We start from the raw sequence: 22,988 nt of genomic DNA, 5'->3' as shown, positions 1-22,988 counted from the left end.
TACAAAAATTTTCCAATTTTGATAAGTTTTGGGTTTTTTTTTAATGCACACTGACTGATATGACAGCTGTGGCAATACAATCTAACAAAACTGTTTCGAATGAAGTAAAAGACAACTAAGCGTTACTAGAGCCTTCTTAGGGAAAAAAACGAACGAAGGTTTTGGCCAACCCAATATTATTTGTTGTTTTTGATAATTTTCACGTAAAGGGTGAAAGATTATTCTGAATGGTCAATTTTTCTAAGTCCTTTTTATACTGTGGCCATCAATCTCTAACAATATTGCCTTGTTGCTATATTTAGTATATTCCCTTCTTTCATTAGCTCATGGGGTGGGTTGGTATTTACATTTTCATTATTAACAGGGGAAGGTACAAGAGCAAATTTGGGAAGGTGTAAGTCCCTGGTTGTAGGAGAGTTTGCTCAAGGCAAATATCACATATAGTAGTCTGATACCAAGGTGGCATTTTGAAAGAGTAAACAGTTGAACAATTTTATAAAATAATATATCTTCAACAAAGTAGCTCATTAAAACATATGCGCCAATGAGCTGAAAGCAATAACAATAATATATGAACATAAAAAACAGCTACCTTTTCTATAAATCTAGTATGAATTTTATTAAATATTAAAATAAAGAAAATATTTATTTAAAATATATTAACACAAAGTAGAGTTTGCATGTGTGTGTGTGTGTGCGTGCGTGTGTATTTAAAATAAAAAAAAGAAATATAGATCAATGGAACAGGATAGAAAGACCAGAGATAAACCCATGCACATATGGTCACCTTATTTTTGATAAAGGAGGCAAGAATATACAATGGAGAAAAGGCAGCCTCTTCAATAAGTGGTGCTGGGAAAACTGGACAGCTACATGTAAAAGAATGAAATTAGAACACTCCCTAACACCATACACAAAAATAAACTCAAAATGGATTAAAGACCTAAATGTAAGGCCAGACACTATCAAACTCTTAGAGGAAAAAATAGGCAGAACACTCTATGACATACCAGAGGAATAATCTCCAAAATTTACAAGCAGCTTATGCAGCTCAATACCAAAAAAAAACAAACAACCCAATCCAAAAATGGACAGAAGACCTAAATAGACATTTCTCCAAAGAAGATATACAGATTGCCAACAAATACATAAAAGAATGCTCAACATCATTAATCGTTAGAGAAATGCAAATCAAAACTACAATGAGATATCATCTCACACCGGTCAGATTGGCCATCATCAAAAACTCTAGAAACAATAAATGCTGGAGAGGGTGTGGAGAAAAGGGAACCCTCTTGCACTGCTGGTGGGAATGTAAATTGATACAGCCACTATGGAGAACAGTATGGAGGTTCCTTAAAAAACTACAAATAGAACTACCATACGACCCCGCAATCCCACTACTGGGCATATACCCTGAGAAAACCATAATTCAAAAAGAGTCATGTACCAAAATGTTCATTGCAGCTCTATTTACAATAGCAAGGACATGGAAGCAACCTAACTGTCCATCAACAGATGAATGGATAAAGAAGATGTGGCACATATATACAATGGAATATTATTCAGCCATTAAAAAGAAACGAAATTGAATTATTTGTAGTGAGGTGGATAGACCTAGAGCCTGTCATACAGAGTGAAGTTAGAAAGAGAAAAACAAATACCATATGCTAACACATATATATGGAATCTTAAAAACAAACAATGGTTCTGAAGAACCTAGGGGCAGGACAGGAATAAAGATGCAGACATAGAGAATGGACTTGAGGACATGGGGAGGGGGAAGGGTAAGCTGTGACGAAGTGAGAGACCTACTGAGTGGCATGGATTTATATATACTACCAAATGTAAAATAGATACTAGTGGGAAGCAGCCTCATCACACAGGGAGATCAGCTCGGTGTTTTGTGACCACCTAGAGGGGTGGGATAGGGAGAGTGGGAGGGAGATGCAAGAGGGAGGAGATATGGGGATATATGTATATGTATAGCTGATTCACTTTGTTATAAAGCAGAAACTAACACATCATTGTAAAGCAATTAAACTCCAATAAAGATGTTAAAAAAATAAATAAAATAAAAAGAAGAGTTCCCAGGGAAGAGTGTTGTTAGCCCATACTAACATATATCTGAGAATGAGATTTTACATTGTAAAATTTTTCAGAACAAATCAGAATTTGATACTGATAGGATAGAACCATATTTGGATATCTAAGACAACATTTTTTTTCACCTTTTGTAAGACGTTTGTTCAAATACAATGTCATCCAATATCAATGTATACTCATAAAATTTCCAGGAGTATCTTGGAAAAGAAGAGTTTTCTTTCTATGTTTTATTTTGCAAGTGTTCACTTAATTATTCTTTATAGTGTTACTGTGACTCCATTAATGGAACAGCAAAGTGTGTGAGAGAAAAAGTAGGAAAAGGAAAGAGAATCACATTTCTCATAGAATGCATTTTTAATAACTATCTCAGTTTGATGCCATACAGATGAGAAGGGTGGACAAGTAATCAACAACTCCTCCCTTCTTTATGCAGATGAAATGAGGGTTGGAAGTGTATTCAATGCCTGTAATTGTACTATCATCACTGTTAGTTCTCTCAAATTTATTACATCCATTTTTACCATCAGGTGAATTTATACATAAGTGTGAAAACAGCACATGTAAAACAATCTGTGAAAAAGTTAAACTTCTTTTAACAGTCTTTAAAAGATATTAACATGATTGTTCAAATCCATTATCTGAATTATTATCAACTGGTCAAATTTATATTCTGATCTCTATTGACACTTGTCACTATACCACCATGAAGCTGCCATGAATGAAAAATGCTACTTCAAATTGGAGAAAAAAAAAAATGCCCTTCAAGTAAGTCCACTGGAGAGAAAATTAACAGGCATGAGAGTGAGAAAGAAAAGGCCACAAATAAGCAATACAGTACAATACAGCAAATGGCTGAAGCAACAAATCTTTGAATTGTGAATTTAAGTTTGCAGCTTAAATTCACATAATTTTAGGAATTTTCATCTGATAAAATTATATGGAGTACTTAGTACTGCATACCATGTCTAATTACAGTGTATTCTCTGTTACTTAATACATTTATTGCTTATAACTGTGTCATGAGTATTTCTCTGGAACCAAAATTTCAAGGTAAAGAGATACGGCACACTGAAATTATTTATAAGTTACTGAACTGCAAAACTGATGTACTTTGTACTTAAGGAGAAGAAATGATAAGAATTATTTTTAAAAACTTCTCATAATTAATTCATTTTTGGAGGACTATTTTAGCTGTTGAACATGTTATGACTATATGGACTACATTTTTTATTGAATAGAATATGACAATTGATTTTAACTTTTAGGACCTAAATATTGAAGGAAAATTGGAAGCGAAAACACCATTTCCTTCCAATGCTTAATTCAATATTATGACCTAAATAGAACAGGCTGGAATGTTCCTTATCTGGTTAAATATTTTAAAAAATGAGGTATCCTGTGTTTATTAAACTAATCAGAACTTATAAACTTAAATATATAGGCTGAATTCATCCTCTTATAAAATACTTTCAAATAGGAGATTACACGGCTCTCTGTTAAATGAACATATTTTCCGTGTTTTATGTTTCTGACTTTCGGCTATTTAATATTTTTAAATAAATTTATTGAAAAGATAGTTTTAGTGCCAAAAGTTAGTCTCCAGCACACGGACCACACTTAAGAAAAAAGCAAAAAGGAATGCGTAGGTGAGTAAACAGTTTGCCAAATAAAATGTCTAAATGGAGACTAATTTTACCCATTAGAAGAACATTATTTAAAATAAATTCCCTTCAACTGTTTTTTTGTTTCTTTTTATAAGTTCTTGACCATTAACCATGCCATATGGAATACTGTTTTTAAACTTGGGCAAGATAGGCCCCTTCCCTGATCCCTTTGTCTGACCATTCTGTAGCCCACCTCTTGCCCAGGGATGTGCCTGCTCACTTCCCCTATGAGATCCTAGACTAATTTCCAGCCCATAATATGGTAAGAACTGAAATTGGGAGCAAATCTTTCAAACTTCTGGAGTAATTTGAAAGAGTAATTCTGTCTGGTGAATTTCATAATAAAAAAACTTGGAATGTATTTATATGTGTTTTTATTTCATTTTCCTAGAAATTTTTTTTCACTTTGTAAAAGTGTCATTTCAAGATGAATTAAAAACAAATCTTCTATTTTATAGTTTGTTTAAAAATTACTGTTCTACCACTCATTGGTACCTGGTACCCTGGAATTTCCTGCTACCTGAACCTCCATAGGCCTCTTTTCCAGGTCCACATTCCCAGGGTCAGAACACATGACCCATATGTGCACTACTAGACCCAGTGGGCAGTGTTTGCAGGGAGGTGTGGCAGCTTGAATGCGTAGGCTGGGAAGTCTACATGCATCATGAAGGATGGAGCTGAGTTTGGGAATAGAGGGTGGCCAGGTGCAGGCTGGGGCTGGGACCACTTTCCTATACCTTCATGTCCCAACAAGAAAATCACACAGGGCTTCCCTGGTGGTGCAGTGGTTGAGAATCTGCCTGCCGATGCAGGGGACATGGGTTTGTGCCCCAGTCTGGGAAGATCCCACATGCTACGGAGCGGCTGGGCCCGTGAGCCATGGCCACTGAGCCTGTGCTCCGCAATGGGAGAGGCCACAACAGTGAGAGGCCCACGTATCACACACACACATAAAAGAAAACCACACAAGTCCCAGAATTCTAAATTTAAACTTGTCCTTCTAGATTGTTATGAAAGTGTATTTGTCAAGGTAGGAGGATGGAACATATTGTATTTAAAAATATGTAGCTTAATTTATAACTTTTAATATTTAGACATTTGATATGTGAGATTCTGAGATTCTATCTACATTCTTACTCTGAGCCTTGTAAATGTCCAGATGAGTGGGCCTGCCATTGAGAAAGTTAAACATTAAAAAATATTTTCAGGTACACTCAAATTTATATCAGCTTCTTTGGTAGATACAAATCTAGTAGGTTCTGTTATCACTGACTCTTAGAGTTTAGAGGAACCTTTGACCTAACTTCAAGTTTGTAAAATCTCTGTTAGCTAGTCAGAGAGCTTTTATTTGAACACCTCTAGGAGATGGGTGCTACCTAAGTTCTGTTGTAGTCACCCTTACTCAAGGAAAAGAAAGTTATATTTTCAGAAATGTGTAATTGTGTTCTGAGGAAGAAAAGCATGTTTAAGAAACACATTTCTGATTACAGACAGATCAATATAAAAAATTCACAGATTTTTCAAAATTAATACAACTTCTCAGAGTGAAGGAATTATTACAAGTAATGAAAGAACTACTGCTCAAACTAGGGACAATATGATGACAGGAATGTGAGAAAAGGAAAAATGTAATCTTTTTTCTTCATTTATTCTACCAGCAGCAGAAGCTTAGTCTGTAAAATGCAGCTATTTCCACTTGACTGTTCATTCAGGTCATAAGACTTCTTCTCATTAACATATTTGTTCTTTATCTGGTCTTATGTCGCCTACCTAACTTTGGGATCATCCTCAAAAAAAAAAAATCAGTTGTGAACCTATTTCTTTCATTTAATTATCCAATACTTCTCATGTCATCTGCTACTTGATCCAATTCACACAACAAAGGATTTTAAAAAACACCTAAAAAATTTATTCACCCTGTCTTCCAAAATAAAAGGAAATAGAGGCATTATCTGCACTTGATAAGAATTGTGAAAAGCACAGAAAATCCACTAATAAAAATTTTACTAGATCTTTTTGAAGCAACTGAGGTCAAAATTCTTAAAAGAAGAAGGTGTGAAGAAAGTGAAGGACTGTGGCATGTTTACAAAGAGGTTCTTGTGATTAGCAAAGAGTTCACTTTTTTAGAAAATGTATGGCTATATTTAAAATATAAAGGGGTTTTCCTCTTAGTATTTAAAATTATATAGTAAATATCATTGCCCTAATTCTCCTTACTTTGAGTTTTGCAAAAACATAATATATATACGATTATGACATCTGCATCTCAAAATATATGTGTGTGTGTGTATGTGTGTGTGTGTGTGTGTGTGTGCTCATCTCATAGTCTTCTGGTTATTTAAACATAATGTATTATCTTTCTTACTCTCTCTTAGCCCTCCCACACTCTCACTAAGGGGCCAATTTAGATCCAATGATTGAACAGTCTAAAAAGTGACGGTCACAGAATAAAGCTTTAATTTTTATTTCCACTGGAGGTGAAGTACTCAATGTGAACTTTTAATATGATAGTATAGGGAAATCCATTTGGAAACTTGGTATTCTTTTGAAAATGATAATTAATAACCATTCTGTGTTATTAATACAATAATTTGTTCTATGAAGAAAATATCAACAGGTATATCAGAATTCATTATTGTCTACATAATTTTTTTAACATTAGAATAGATTAAATTATATGGCTCAAACATAATATTATTTTTTTCTTTTAGCATGTGGAATTGTACAGATTACTGCTTAATCCCAATAAATGTACTCTTTTATACCATTTCTAATGGTTGGGTATTTAAGATAATAATTTTGATATTTTCCTTCTGTGTCTTATTAGATTACTGTAAATTTGTATGTCTATAACTTTTCTGCCTGTAGTTTTGTGATATTAATTATCTCACAGATTCGTTAAGGCAGTGGCTAAAGGAGTATATAGCATCTATGATCTGGGATATTAGTTGTACAAGATGACATCTATTATTTCATTAGATTTTGAAATACTAAGTTTTATTTAGTGGTAGATATAGTAAAAAAGATGTTTAAGAAATATTCTTCAGTCAACTGACTAGCTATCCTGCGTTTCCCTGTCCATGCTTTGAAGAATCTAAACCTGAAATCTAGTCCTCTATCTTAAGCAGAAAAAAGGAAAATATGTCTCATCACATACATGTTTTACAGTTTCATTTTTGAAGTACAGATAATGTGATCTATCAAACAAACATGTAGAAAGATAGGTCTCAGAATGTGTGAGGATCACTTACAAAATTTGCTATATCATCATTAATGCCCAAGAAACTTCGGCTTTTCTAAAGTGTCAGGTAAAGGAACAAATACATGTATTATTTAGAAAATAATAAATAATAAATTTAAGGAATAAACCAAATTTTGTGTTTTATCATGTGTCACATGCCTATAGGCCCAGGTAGGCAATGCAAGAGTTCTTAGATGCTCAAGTGAAAAACGATACAAGGTTGAAGGGCCGTGAGAACCTATGCTCTCCCTAAAGAGGGCAGAAGAGAGTTCCAGCAAATTTTGCCATGTGATAATCCAGACCTAGTGTTGCCAGTCTGTCGAAAGAAACAACAAATTCAGATTTTTTACATGTAATTTTCAATTATTTAAAACATTATATAGTTGACCCTTGAAGAACACGGGTTTGAACTGCACACGTCCACTTATACATGGATTTTTTTCCAATAAATACTACAGTACTACACAATCCATGGTTGGTTGGACCCATGTATGTAGAACTATGGATATGGAGGGCTGACTATAGGATTTGGGCATGTGCAGATTGTGATATATGTGGCACTTCCTGGAAACAATACCCCGTGGATACCAAGGGATGACTGCACTTCCCAAACAACAACCAAAAAACATACTTACTGATCATATTAGTTCTGTGGCTGTCAATTTCTAATACAATATTACAGTATAATGAAATCCAAACTATCAGGTACAAAACAACAAAGAAATCTAGGAGGAACTATATATTATTTCTGAAAGATATTAGTCTAACATGGTGAAATGTCTACCAGGTACATCATCCTGATAAAAATGCTGAGTATTTTTAGGGAAGTGGAGTTACAAATCATTTGAACAACATAAACAAATATGCAGAACATGTAAAATACTGGCCCTTTGTCCATCATTATCTTAGGAAGCACAAAGTGGAATTGTAGTAGGCTCAGAGATAAACAACAAAATTGCGGTTGATCAATGATATCCATGTAGTAGGTGGAGGAGAGAAGTTGAAGTTGAGGTCAAGAATGCATAAAGATAAGTAAGAAGAGAAGGGATTTTTTTTTTTTCCTGAAAAGATAACAACTAAGATGGAATAGTATTGGGTCTACAATGTACACATAAGGCAAATCCTTGGTGTTATTACAAGATTCTGGAATAACAGTACTAGGAGAACTTCTTGTAAAATTAAAAAGAAAAGGAACGGAAAGAGGAGGAGAGGTTTGGAGGCCAGTAGGGATTACAACTGCAGCCCCTCAGGACTGTATATATTTGCAAACTTTAAAAGCTTCTGCCTGAGGGTCTGGCATGCAATCAGCCTGAAACTAGGTGATCACTGAATTCCTTTCTTTTGAACACTGACAGGTCTTGGCACACGCGGAACAGCAGGGGCAAATCAGGGATAAATAAGGCAGTATATATAACCAAAAAGATTTAAGAGACAACAAAGAGCTAGGGCAGGGTTGAATGAGAAGGATCATCACCTACACAAAGTCATTACTTCAGGACTGATAGAGGTAGCAGTTTTGCCTAATATATAGAAACAGACACAGAGAATTAGGCAAAATGAGGAGATAAAATATGCTCCAAACAAAAGAAAAAATAAAACATCAGAAAAAAAATACCTTAATGATATGAAGATAAGTAATTTATTTGGTAAAGAATTCAAAATGATGGTCATAAAAGTGCTCACTGAACTCAGGAGAAGAATGAATGAACACAGTGAGAACTTCAACAAAGAGTTTAAAGATTATAAGAAAGAATCAATCACAGCTAAAGAATGAAATAACATGAGTAACATAAATTAAATGAAAAATACACTAAAGGGAATCAATAGCAGATAAGATGATACAGAAGAATGATTAGCAATCTGGAAGACAGGGTAATGGAAATAACCCAATCAGAACAAAAAGGGGAAAAAATTAAATATGGATAGCTTAAGGACCTCTGGGACAACATCAAGCACAAGAATATTTGCTTTATAGGGATCCCAGAAGTACAAGAAAGAGAGAATGGGGAACAAATGTATTTGAAGAAATACTGGCTGAAAACTTCTCTATCCTAGAAAGGAAACAGACATCCAGATCCAGGAAGCAGAGAGAGTCCCAAACAAGATGACTCCAAAGAGACCTAAAAAGAGACACATTATAGGTAAAATGTCAAAAATTAAAGAGAGAGTACTAAAAGCAGTAAGAGGAAACCAACTAGTTAATATAAGGGAAACAATTTTTTCAGCAGAAACTTTGCAGACCAGAATGGAGCAGCATGATATATTCAAAGTGCTGAAACAAAATAAAATAAAACAAACAAACAAAAATTTACAACCAAGAATACTCTATCCAGCAAGGTTATCATTCAGAATTGAAAGTGAGATAAAGAGTTTCCCAGACAAGCAAAATCTAAAGGAGTTCACCACCACTAAACTGGCCCTGCAAGAAATATTAAAGGGACTTCTATAAGCTGAAATGAAATGGCACTAATTAATAAGAAAACACATGCAACTAAAATTCTCACTGGAAAAGGCAAATATATAGTAATGGTAGTGGATCAATCACTTATAAAACCTGTGTGAAGGTTAAATGACGAAAGTTCCAAAAAAAACCTATACAATAATTAGAGAAGACACAAAATAAAAAGATGTAAAACATGATGTAAAAGACATAAAATGTGGAGGCAGGGAATAAAAATGTAGTATTTGTAGAATGCATTTGAACTTAAGTGACTATCAACATAAAATAAACTTTTCCATATATAAATAGTTATATATGAACCTTATGGTAACCACAAACCAAAAACCTATAATAGATACAGAGAAAATAAAGACAAAAAAAATCCAAACATGACACTAAAGAAAATCATTAAACAATCATTAAACAAACAAACAAAAAAACCCAAGACACATCTATATGCTGCTTATAAGAGACTCACTTCAGATCTAAACCCACACAGACCAAAAGTGAAGGAATGAAAAAAGATATTTCATGCAAATAAAAACAAAAAGAAAGCTGAGGTAGTAGTACTTACATCAGATAAAATATACTTTAAAATAAAGACTGTAACAAAAGACAAAGAAGAGCATCACATAATGATAAACGGATCAATCCAACAAGAGGATATAGCATTTGTAAATATCTATGCACCCAACATAGGACCACCTAAATATATAAAGCAAACATTAATAGACATAATGGGAGGGGTCAGAAATCTACATTTTAAAAAGTGCACCAGGTAATTGTGATGCAAAAGACCCCATTTTTGAGAAACACCTCACTGATAAAGCCTGTATTGCAAATAAACAGTTATGAAAGGAATAATGAGAAAAAGTATATCATAACCTTTTGAGGTTCATCACAGAAAAAAAAAAAAAAACTTGCCCTGGACATATCTTCTTGCCACTATCAGAGGTAGATTATTGAAATGGATAGCCAAGGATTTGGCGGTAAGTTCCTAACATTTCCCTTTTCTCAATTTATGTTCATTGTTTTTGTTCACATTAAGAACCTTTTTAGTGTATTAGCTCAACTCTGAGAGCTAATATTCATTGTTAACTACTTCATGTCAAACCACTGATAATCTCTCAACTACAGATCTTGATGACCAGGTCTATATTATTGTCTCTGGGATCAATTTCATGCTTGTTTTTTCCAGTCCATTCTAAAACTCTGTGAGGGGAAAGGTATTTTCCAAAATAAGGCCAATCAGCCACTCTGCAATTTCACCCTAGGCCTCTTTTGCCAATGAGCTCCTTTCTGGAAATGGATTCTAAGTAACTGTGTTTGGATCAAGTACCTTAAGCACCACTGAAGAAGGACTAATAAATAGACTATATGCAGGTTGATGATCATAACTAAGGTACTATGCTTCTTCTGTTGGTGATAGTAGGAAGAATCAATGAAAGAAAAGAAAAAGTAAAATTTCATACAATTTTATAAACACCTAATAGGCTAAGTCAAGAAAGAAACATTGAGAACTTACACTTGGAGCACTGTCCTTGGGTCTCCAACTTCGCTCCCGTCACCAATTGTCAAGGTGTCATAGCCAATTTCCAGATCGAATTCTTCAAAATTTATCTGGATAACCTAGCAATAAACAGAAACAAACATCTCAAATATATTTCATTATATAATAAAAGCAAACAAAAGAGCAATGGGAGAAAAACATTTAAAATGCACTGTGGACATACTATATATCTATAGATCTACAGCTATCTGTATAAGAATTTCAAACTATGGCAGGAGATCATGTGAGACTATTCCTAAAATTCAATTATTATAATTATAACATAATTTTTATTTACTCTATTATATATTCTGCAATAATTTTTCAATGAAATGGCATGGCTTCTGTTTATAGGACACTCTTATTTGAGGAATCTGAATGCAAATCTAATTTAAGAAGGCTTTATAAAAAAGTATATGTACCTGAAGAGTGGTTACATTTGCATATATTTTTACAAGCTAGCATGGAAAAACACAGGGTATAATATTTCCATGAAATAGTAAAGCTTAAAAAATGTTAGAGCTAAATTTGAATCTAGATCACTAAATTTAAAGACATCAGGTTTATTTTTGTGTATCCTTTGGTAACAGAATCCCTCATATATATTATATTTTGCTGGCAAAACTAGGAGCACAATTCTTTGGGAGACATATTATACCATAACAAAAAAATTAATATTATTTCTTTCTTTTTTTTTTTTTTTTTTTTTTTTGCAGTACGCGGGCCTCTCACTGCTGTGGCCTCTCCCGTTGCGCGGAGCACAGGCTCCGGACACGCAGGCTCAGCGGCCATGGCTCACAGGCCCAGCCACTCTGCGGCATGTGGGATCCTCCCAGACCGGGGCATGAACCCGTATCCCCTGCATCAGCAGGTGGACTCTCAACCACTGCGCCACCAGGGAAGCCCTAATATTAATTCTTATCAAAATATACTCATGCATTCATTTATTGTTTATATATCTATGTAAAAATTCATATTTAATTAAATTGTAATTCTTAAATTAGAAACCAAATATAATATTAAAGAATAATATAATCAAGAATCCATATAAGAAGAAATTACATAAATATCATCCTATATATAATCATGGCTTGAGCAAAAAATAATTTATATTAAAGTATTATTCATAATTTATAATAAAGTATTATTCAACACCCGTTAAAGAAAATGAATGGCTGAGGTTACCAACAGTACTAGAGAATAAATGAAAAAAAGCTTTAAAAATTTTTAAATTATTATTTAAAAACTAATTTTTATAATTGTTACTTTGGTATCATAAAAAGAAATTCTTAAGAAAGTGAGGGATTTCATACCCTGACACTTTTTAGTTTCATAACAAAAAACCATATTTTTGATTATGTCTATTTCTTGATTTTTAAATCATTTTTTATTAGCATTAATTAAAGCAACTGTTTTGGTCAGGTTTAAATGCAGAATATATAAAAGCACTGAATTTTACATGGCTACAATTTAAAAGTAAATCTTTCCCTGTTCTACATTGAGTTAAATATAAGTATTCTCAATTAATAATTGCCTGTTAATAGAGATTAAGTTCTTCCCATTTTTTTGCTATCATAAGCAACATGGTTACAACGAATATTAAATATTTTCTGGTTCAAATGTACAAGTACTAGCTTATATATGTACTTATGAGTACAATTTCTGGATAATAACAAAGCAAAAATTAAATTTCATAATATTGTGCCATATGATTTGGAAATTATTTTACCAATTTAAATGCCTACAACTTGTGTACATTAGGTTTCATTATTTCTACCCATCTAGAGGGTGTAAAAAATGATTTTTTTTTGCATTTTCTTCATTAGTAATTAAGTTCTTTTTTCATATGTTTATTTGTCATTTATGTTCCTTTTCAGGCTTTCTGTTGTGTTTTTTTTCCTTGACTCAAAGTTATTTTAATTTTCCTAGAAACATGTCAATGCTGAAAAAGTTTTCAAATTTATTGTCATATAATTATTCGCTTTCTTTTAGCCTATGTTGTCTGTACTCTTGTCCTATTTCTATTTCTAACATTATGTCTTCTCTATTTTTGTTTATTTTTTATTGTGCTAACTATAATATATATTAAAAACTCACTTTTAGCTATTTTTAAGTGTACAATTCAGTGGCATTAATTATCAATATATTCACAATGCTATGCAACCATCACCGTCTTTTTCCAAAAGTTTTCCAAACCAAAACCCTGTTACCATTAAGCCATAACAATAACTCCCCATTTACCTCTTTCCCCCATCTCCTGGTAACTTCCAACATACTTTCTGTCTCTACAAATTTTCATATTCTAGATATTTTATATAAGTGGAATAACACAATATTTGCCTTTTTGTGTCTGATTTACTTCACTAAGCAAAGTCTTTGAGGTTCATCTACATTATAGCGTGTATCAGAACTTCATTCCTTTTTATGGCTGAAAAATAGTCCATTATGTATACACCTAATTTGGTTTAACCAACTCTGTTGATGGACACTTAGGGTGTTTCTATCTTTTATCTATGGTGAATATTGCTATTATGAAGATTGGTGTAAAAGTACTTATTTGAATCCCTGTTTTCAATTATTGTATATACACCTAGGAGTGAAATTACTGGGTCATATATTTAACATTTTGAAGAACTGCCAAGCTGCTTTGCAGAGCTTCTGAATATTTTAAATTTCCACCAGCAACTCATGAGGGTTCCAATTGCTCCATATCCTCACCACATGTTATTTTCTGTTTTGTTTTTATCATACCCATTCTGGTAGGTGTAAAGTGGTATCTTACTGTGGATTTAATTGCATCTCTCTAATTAATGATGTTGAGCATTTTTTCATGTACTTATTAACCATTTGTGTATCTTCTTTGGTAACTGTCTATTCAAGTCATTTACCCCTTTTTATTTATTTTTCTCTTTTACCCCTTTTAAAATTAAGTCATTTGTTTTATTGTTGTTGAGTTGTAAGAGCTCTTTACATATTCTAGATATTAATCCCCTATCAGATATATTATTTGTAAATATTTTCTCCCATTATGTGAATTGTCTTTCTGCTCTTGTGATAGTGTTCTTTGACACCACAAAGTTTTAATGTAATGAAGTCCAGTTTATCTATTTTTTATTTCCTGTGCTTTTGGTGTCATATTTAAGAAACCATTGCAAAATCCCATATCATACAATTTTTTTCTATGTTTTCTTCTATGAATTTTATAGTTTAAGCTCTTAAATTTAGGTTTTTGATCCATTTTGATTTAACTGTTGTATACAATGCAAGTAAGGATCAAATTTCAATCTTCTGCATGTGGCTATCCAATTTTACAAGCACCATTTATTGAAGCAACTACAAGCAAACTTTGCCTTATTGCACTTTGCTTTATTGTGATTGGCAGATATTGTAATTTTTACAAATTGAAGTTTTGTGGCAAAACTGTGGTTAAGCAAGTCTATCAGCACCATTTTTTAAACAGCATTTGCATACTTTGTGGCTGTGTCATGTTTTGATACTTCTCACAATATTTCAAACTTTTTCATTATTATTACATTTATTATGGTGATCTGTGCTCAGTGACTTTTGATGTTTCTCTGTAATGGTTTTGGGGAGCCACAATCCACACCCACATAAGACTGCACACTTAAATGATAAATGTTGTGTGTGTTCTAAGTGCTCCACTGACAGGCTGTTCCCCCATCTTTCTCTCTCTTTGGGCCTCCCTATTCCCTAAGACACAATAATATTGAAATTAGCTCAACTAATGACCCTACAGTGGCTTCTAAGTGTTCAAGTGTAAAGAGGAGTCCCACCTCCCGCACTTTAAATCAAAAGCTAGAAATGATTAAGCTTAGTGAGAAATGCATGCATTTCAAAAGTCGAGACAGGCCGAAAGGTAGGTGTGTTGCATCAGTTGCAAGTTGTAAATGCAAAGAAACTGTCTTGAAGGAAATTAAAAGTGCTACTCTAGTGAACATATGAATGATAAGAAAGTGAAATAGCCTTACTGCCGATATGGAGAAAGTTTTAGTGGTCTAGAAGGAAGTTCAAACAAGTCATAACATTCTCTTAAGCAAAAGCCTAATTTAGAGTAAGGCCCTAATTCTCCTCAAATCTATGAAGGCTCAGAGAGGTGAGTAAGCTGCAAAGTTTGAAGCTAGCAGAGATTGGTTCATGAGGTTTAAGGAAAAAAAGCCATCTCCATAACGTAAAAGTACAAGGTGTACAGCAGAAGCTGCAGCAAGTTATCCAGAAGATCTTGCTAAGAAAATTAATGAATGTGGCTACACTAATCAACAGATTTTCAGTGTAGACAAAACAGCCTGTATTGGAAGAAGACACCATCTAGGACTTTCACAGCTAGAGAGAAGTCAATGCCTGACTTCAAATCTTTAAAAGACAGGCTGACTCTCTTGTTAAGGGTATATGTAGCTGACTTGAAGCCAATGCTGATTTACTGGTCTGAAAACCTTAGGAATCTTAAGAATTATGCTAAATCTACTCTGCCTGTGCTCTATAAATGGAACAATAAAGCCTGGAAATAGCACATCTGTTTACAAAACAGTTTATGGAATATTTTCAGCCCACTGTTGAGACCTACTGCTCAGGAAAGAAAAAGATTCCTTTAAAAATATGATTGTTTATTGACAATGCACCTGGTCACTCAAGAGCCCTGATGAACCTGTAAAAGAAGATTCATGTTGTCATGTCTGCTAAACAACATCCATTCTGCAGCCCATGGATCAAGGAGTAATTCTGACTTTCAAGTCTTATTATTTAATTAACACATTTTGTAAGACTGTATCTGCTATAGATGGTGGTTCCTCTGATGGATCTGGGCAAAGTAAATTAATACCTTTCTGTAAAGGATTCACCTTTCTAGATGCCATTAAGAACATTTGCGATTCATGGGAAGAGCAAAATATCAACATTAATAGAAGTTTGGAAGAAGCTGATTCCAACCCTCATGGAGGACATTGAGGGGTTCAAAACTTCAGTGGAGGAAGTCACCGCAGCTGTGGTGAAAATAGCAAGAGAATTATGATTAGAAGTGGAGCCTGAAGATGGGACTGAATTGCTGCAATTTCATGGTAAAACTTTTAACAGATGAGGAGTTGCTTCTTGTGAATGAGCAAAGAATGTGATGGAATCTCCTCTTGGTGAAGATGCTGTGAAGACTGTTGAAATGACAGCAAAGGATTTAGAATATTATATAAACTTACTTGATAAAGCTGTAGTAGCATTTGAGAGAACTGACTCCAATTTTGAAAGTTCAACTGCAGATAAGTGCTATCAAAGCACAGTGCCTACTACAGAGAAATCACTGGTGAAAGGGAAGAGTTAATCAATGTGGCAAACTTCCTTAATGTTTTATTTTAAGAAATTGCTACAGGGACGCCCCTGGTGGCACGGTGGTTAGGAATCCGCCTGCCAATGCAGGGGACACGGGTTCGATCCCTGGTCTGAGAGGATCCCACATGCTGCAGAGCAACTAAGCCCGTGTGCCACAACTACTGAGCCTACCCTCTGGAGTCCATGAGCCACAGCTGCTGAGCCTGTGTGCCACAGCTACTGAAGCCTGCACACCTGGAGCCTGTGCTCCACAACAGGAGAGGCCACCACAATGAGAAGCCTGCACACCACAGTGAAGAGTAGCCCCCACTCACCACAACTACAGAAAGCCTGTGTGCAGCAACGAAGACCCAACGCAACCAAAAATAAATAAATAAATAAAATTAATTCTTAAAAAAAAAAAAAAGAAATTGCTACAGCCACGCCAATCATCAGCACCACCACCCTGACCATTCATCAGCCATCAGTATCAAGGAAAGACTGTCCACCAGCTAAATGATTATGACTCACTGCAGGCTCAGATTGATTATGGTTAGCATTGTTTTTAATAGTTTTTAATAGTTTTTAGTGTACAGATCTTTCACCTCCTTGGTTAAGTTTATTCCTTAGTATTTTATTATTTTTTAAAAAATTTATTGAAGTACAGTTGATTTACAATGTAGTGTTAATTTCTTCTGTACAGCAAAGTGACTCAGTTATACATATACATATTCTTTTTCATATTCTGTTCCATTATGGTTTATCACAGGATATTGAAAATAGTTCCCTGTACTATACAGCAGGACTTTGTTTATCCATCCTATATATACTAGTTTCCATCTGGTAATCTCAAACTCGCAATCCTTCCCTCCCCCACCCCCCATAAAGTATTTTTTAATTAAGATCTGTACACTGTTTTTTAGGCACAATGTTGCACACTTAATAGACTACAGTATACTGTAAACATAACTATTATACATACTACAAAACAAAAAAATTGTGAGACTCTCTTTACTGTGATATTTGTTTTATTGTGGTGGTCTAGAACTGAACACACAGTATCTCCAAGGTATGCCTGTATTCTTTCCCCATTGAATGTTTTTGGCACCTTTGTCAAAAATTAATTGCTCACAGATGGGAGGGTTTAATTCTGTGCTCTCTTAGCTTTTGTTTATCTGGGAATATCTTGATTTATCTTTCATCCTTGAAGGAGAGTTTTGACAGATAGATATAAAATTCTTGGTTGACAGTTTTGTTTTCAATGTTTAAAGATATTGTCTCACTTACTTCTCAGCTTCTTTTTCTAAATCAGCTGTTAATATTTTTTAGGATTTGTTGTACTTGAAGAGTCACTTTTCACCTGCTGCTTTCAATATTCTCTTTGTTTTTACCTTTCAACCATTTGACTATAATATGTTTAGGTATGGATCACTTTAAGCTTATCTTACATAGACTTTGTTGAGCTTCCTCAATGGGTAGATTCATGTCTCTCTCAAATTTGTGATCTTTTTGGTCATTATTCCTTCAAATATTCTTTCTGTACCATTATTTCTAACTTCTCCTCCTGAGAGTCATATAATACATTTGTTGGTCCATTTGCTCATATTCCACAGGTCCCGAGGCTCCTTTCACTTTTTCACCTTTTTTCTTTTTTTTTTTCTCTTCTTCAGACTGAATAATTTCAGTTGTCCTATCTTCAAGCTTACTCATTCTATCTTCTGCTGATCAAACCTGCTCTCAAAAACCTCTAGGTTTTTAAATTTTCAGTTATTATGGTTTAAAGCTCCAGAATTTCTATTTGGTTTCTTTTTTATAATTTCTATCTCTTTATTGATATTCTCATTTTATTCATATATCATTTTCATCATTCCCTTTAATTTTGTCCATGCTGTTTGAGCATAATACAGTTGCTTTAAATCTTTGTCTAATAAGTTCAATGACTCAATGTCTTCAGGGATATTTTCTGTCAATTTATTTTGTTCCTTTCAATGGCCATATTCTCCTGTTTCTTTGCATACTTTGTGATTTCATTGTTGTTTCTGAAAACTAGCCTCTTGAATATTATAATGTGGTAATTCTGGAAATTAGAGTGTCTCCCTTCCCCAGGGTTTGCTGTTCTTGATTTTTGAAGACTTGTGTCCATCCAATGTTTTAACTGGAAATTCTTTAAATTCAAGGAGCTAAAAACAATATCCATTTCAGCATGTTTGGGCTGCTATAACAAAATACCATAAACTGGGTGGCGTATAAACAGTAGAAATTTATTTATCACAGTTCTCGAGGCTGGGAGGTCCAAGATCAAGGCATGGTTGATTCAGTGTATGGTGAAAGAAAGTTTCCTGGTTCACAGAAGGCCATTTTTTATTGTAACCTAACACCAGGAGAAGGGTCTAGGGAGCCCTTTGGGGTCTCTCTTATAAGAACACTAATCCTACTCATGAGGTCTCCACCCTCAGGACCTCCCAAAGGCCCCACCTCCTAATAACATCACATTGAGCATTAGGATTATGAATTCTGAAGGGACAGAAGCATTCAGATCATAGCAAGACTTCTCCTAGTCTTTGAGGACTGGCTCAGTGATAGGATATTCTTTAATACCTAGCCAGACCATTTACAATTTTGTCTTAGCCTTCACTTGCTGCTTTCACTAAGCCTATAGATCAGATAGTGGTGAAAGCTTAGTGTCTTCTCGGGTCTTCCTGAGCATGTGTCTTGACATGGGCATGCATGTGACTTTCTAAATTCCACCATATACTGGAGGGCTTTTGCATGTCCTAATTTCCTGAAGAAACTCTGTTTCTTATTTCTAGTAACTCACTCATGGTGGCTTATTTTCCTATGTGTTATATTTAACAATAAACCCATTTTTATTAGGGCTTCAGCTGTGAGAATCTTTAAGGTCTTAAACTGGGTATAATTTCATTCATTTTCTGCTAACTGGATCCAAGGGTTACTACCAAGCTGGTGCCAGTTTAACATCTTGTGAGGCTTTTAGCTAAATACTAAAGTTTCAAGTTCAGCTTCTTCACCTGTTGATCCAAAGAGACAGGGCCTCAGTCCTAGTCTCCTAATTCCAGAGACTTATTGCCATTTGCCACAAGGAAAACCAAGCTTTCTTTACATTTCACCTCCAAGCTTTCTTTCCATTTCATCTCCTACTTTCATTTCAGTTCATTCTTCTTTTAATTATATATGCATAATTGTACTTGTGTTTGTATGGTATGCATGCATAGTCTTATAGATTTTCTTTATTGTGAACCAACAATGCACTGAAAAATGTGTTTCTTGTATTTAAGTGGGAGGGCCTTTCAGAGTACTTCATCTGTCATCCTTTCAAAAGAGAAATGACATGATCCACTTTACCCCAAGCCATTTCACAAGAGAGCCATGAGTGCATTGCATTTAAAATTAGGGAATGTCGCCTATAAATGGCTTTAAAAGTCTAATAGGCTAGTAGATACAAACTAGGAATTTAATAAGTGACTGGTTGATTGCTATTTCTATGTCAAACCCTTGATAGTCATTATTGTTTAGTCATGTCTCAAAAAATTTAATGATAGATTTTATTTTGCCTGAATTGTAACTGAGGTTCATGCATGTATATATGCAACAATGAGAACTCTATTTCATTTTAAATTGTGATGAATTAATTGCTAACTAATCCATATACTTTCAGATAAGCACTTAACCACTGAGCTGTCACTGAAATTTTAGACACTTATAATTCTTGAACAGTTTCAATGACACTGAATGACTGAAAAGCTAAAATAGTATGATTGAATTTGTAGAACACGTTCATTTTAATTTGATTATTGTAAGCTTAGTTTAAACGTCATTACTGGACTGGTTCTTTAGAAGTAAAATCTATGCATAAAAAGAATAAAAACTACTTTGGCCTCAGCTGGAGACGTTAACATAAGTAAAGCATTACAGTAAAATTCAAAAATGGTACATTGAGATATTTCCAAAAGTAAAAGAAATAAAAACAGTAGAATGTATAAAAGTAATTTGTAAAAACAAAACCAAAACAACAAAACATTTTTTTTTTCACACAAAAATGTAATAAGTAACATCAGGAGTGTGATGTGAAATTTTCTTTTTCTAGATTCTCCTGTAACATGGAGGAGAAAATAGCCACTTTCCATCCCTTTATCTTTGTATAATATGAAAATGAAATGAAAAGGTAATTAAAAAAACAGTACTCATCAGTGTAATATAACTACTTTCTCTACATATATAGTTGGCAGTAGGGCTGAAACATTTAGTAGGAAAATAGGAAAAATATAATGCATATTAGAAGAGAAAGGAACGTCATACATTTTGCCTTTCATATTTGTTCCTAATCATTTGTGGGTGGGAAAAAACAAAACCCTGAATTTAGGTCATAGGACTGTTGAAGAAAAAGCTGTGATAATAAAATATGGCCCTAAATATAAAATAATTTATAATTGTCTTAATTTTTTAACCAAATAAGCCATACTCTTGGCTTCCACTTGTAAAGTGCTGATTCCAAATTACTATATGATGTTGCTAATTGAGGGTTATGTTAAAAAATTTAGCTACTAAGGTAATCAATTAACAGTAATCTCAAGTAATCTCATGCCTATTAACATTGGCTTTCCAGAAGTGAGAAATCTGTAAATAATATTAAATATTAAATGGTTAGTAGATCCATGGGTTTTCACAAGGTATTCTGATAGAACTGGTATAGAACCTATGTTTTATAATTGTCATTCTCTCCATCATTCACAGAGGGTTTAAAACCATGATTTCTCCATCATTATGTTTTATGAAGTCATGTGGAATCCCCATTTATATGCTTTGTATCTTTTACCCATGAATTGTTTTTAAATTGGCAAATATTTATATTGTGTGAGTCCTGGGCTCAGTGCCACACATACACTGCTTCATTTTAACCCTAAAACTATAGGTAGCGTCCATTTATATATTAGTTTGGCCACTCAGAAGCTGAATATCCTCCTTGTGTTTGCAAAATTAGGAGGCTTGGTAGGAAGCATAGTATACTTCCCAGCATGGTTAGATGTTATCTCCCTCATCATTAACTGCAACCAGGGTGTAGGCATGAAACCTAAGCTCCTCAAACCATGGATTCTGGCAGAGGGTGGCAAAAGCAGCAGAAACATCCAGTTTTAGAAGCAATAGTAGTTGTAATATGTAATAGCACTGATGTCCTAGAGCAGCATTAACCAATAGAAAAAATCTTCCCACAAGTCAGAACCCGAAGCCATATCCGACTATGACAAAGTAAAGTCCTAGTGAGGTAAAATGGGTTCTGATACATTCCAGGCTCATCAAGGAACTCATCCCCTTCCATCGAAGGTAGTCTTCACCAGTCTTCTTAACCAGCAGGATATGATATTGTTCTATGAACCAATGACTGACCTCCGAAGTTTCAACTATGATGGATATCACATTTATTTGGGATGTGATGATAACTGTCCATTGGCTATAGGTCTCTAGAAAATGAGGAACTAAATCTGGATATAATGGAGAAGCCAGCACAATACTTGGAGATACTAGAGTTGTATGTAACTGGCTAAGATTTTTGGTTTTCTCTATTAATGAAGACAGCATTTTTTCATGTAAATATTTTTCAAAGTGAATGTAGGGAAAGAACTGTGCATCTGGATGAACATTTGATAACAAAACGGGTGGATTGTGGCAGAAACTCTTGATTGCTTATCCAACAGCCATCTTATTTGTTCACTCCAGACTTTTCTCTTACGAACAGGACATTGATTTTGTTCAGACATTGATTTTGTTCAGCTATGTATCTTTCTATGTACATTCTCATGCTTTAGGGACTGCTGACCCCATACCAAGTTCCATGGAATGGCTCCTAATGAGTCTATGCCAATATTAGCAGTTCCATTTCATTTGTCACGGATAAGATTAGATCTTACTATGTCACTTAATTCTGGTCAGTCAGTGGAAGGTGAGCAGCAATCTTCTGGGAGTGGGGTGCTTTCAGGAAAGCTCAAATTAAACACAAAGAATCAGTCTGCTTTGGAGGTGACTGGATCTGGATGTACTGACTAGAGCTACAGCAACCATCTTGCAATATGTAGTTTAAGGACAAAGCAAACACATGGAGATGCCCAGAGCCAAGAGACGGATGTTTTTACTGTATGCCTGAGACTTACATACCTCTGGATAGTATGCTGTACTACATAATGCATTTCCTTAGTATTTAAACCATATCTTTCCCATACTTAAACTGAAAACATTCTAGTGGATACATCAGTATATTCAATTCTAAGTTTTAAAAAATGCTTTGCCCAGTAATTTGTCTGTGTTTATTTGGCTAAAAGTGATGGGACTAAATTCAATCTCAGACTTCCCTGATGTGACAATCCAAGTGCTCAAACTTCACACTATTCTGCATTTGCATAGTAAACGTCTGCAACTTAGGAAATACCTTCTGTCTGCCAAATACCTGATATATAATAGCATAACTTCTAAGTAAGTTCTTTGATGTTGCACATATACCTCATGTTTTAAATAGTGATGGTAAGGGAAGATAATTCTGAAATCTGACAAGTAACAAATATTGTGTCAATTCCTTGGGGGAAAAATACAGAAAGCATGGATTGGTATAAGCAATTTTATCTTCCATGATAAAGTCTGTATTTTTTTGCTTCAAAATAAATCTGG

General features: G+C 34.2%; 1 protein-coding gene across 3 annotated transcripts in view; it reads right to left on the bottom strand.

Annotated features, from left to right (window-relative positions):
- CSMD3 (CUB and Sushi multiple domains 3) overlaps positions 1-22,988 on the bottom strand; it is a 1,193,315-nt gene that overhangs the window by 580,228 nt on the left and 590,099 nt on the right. For all 3 annotated transcript variants that reach the window (XM_024129404.1, XM_024129405.1, XM_028500327.1), the window contains one exon: positions 10,977-11,080. In XM_024129404.1, the coding sequence (XP_023985172.1) occupies positions 10,977-11,080 (104 nt within the window). The remainder of the gene's footprint in view (positions 1-10,976; positions 11,081-22,988) is intronic.

The sequence above is a fragment of the Physeter macrocephalus genome, chromosome 15 (genome assembly GCF_002837175.3).
Source record: "Physeter macrocephalus isolate SW-GA chromosome 15, ASM283717v5, whole genome shotgun sequence".
Taxonomy (NCBI): domain Eukaryota; kingdom Metazoa; phylum Chordata; class Mammalia; order Artiodactyla; family Physeteridae; genus Physeter; species Physeter macrocephalus.
This window is presented reverse-complemented; position numbering and strand designations above follow the sequence as displayed.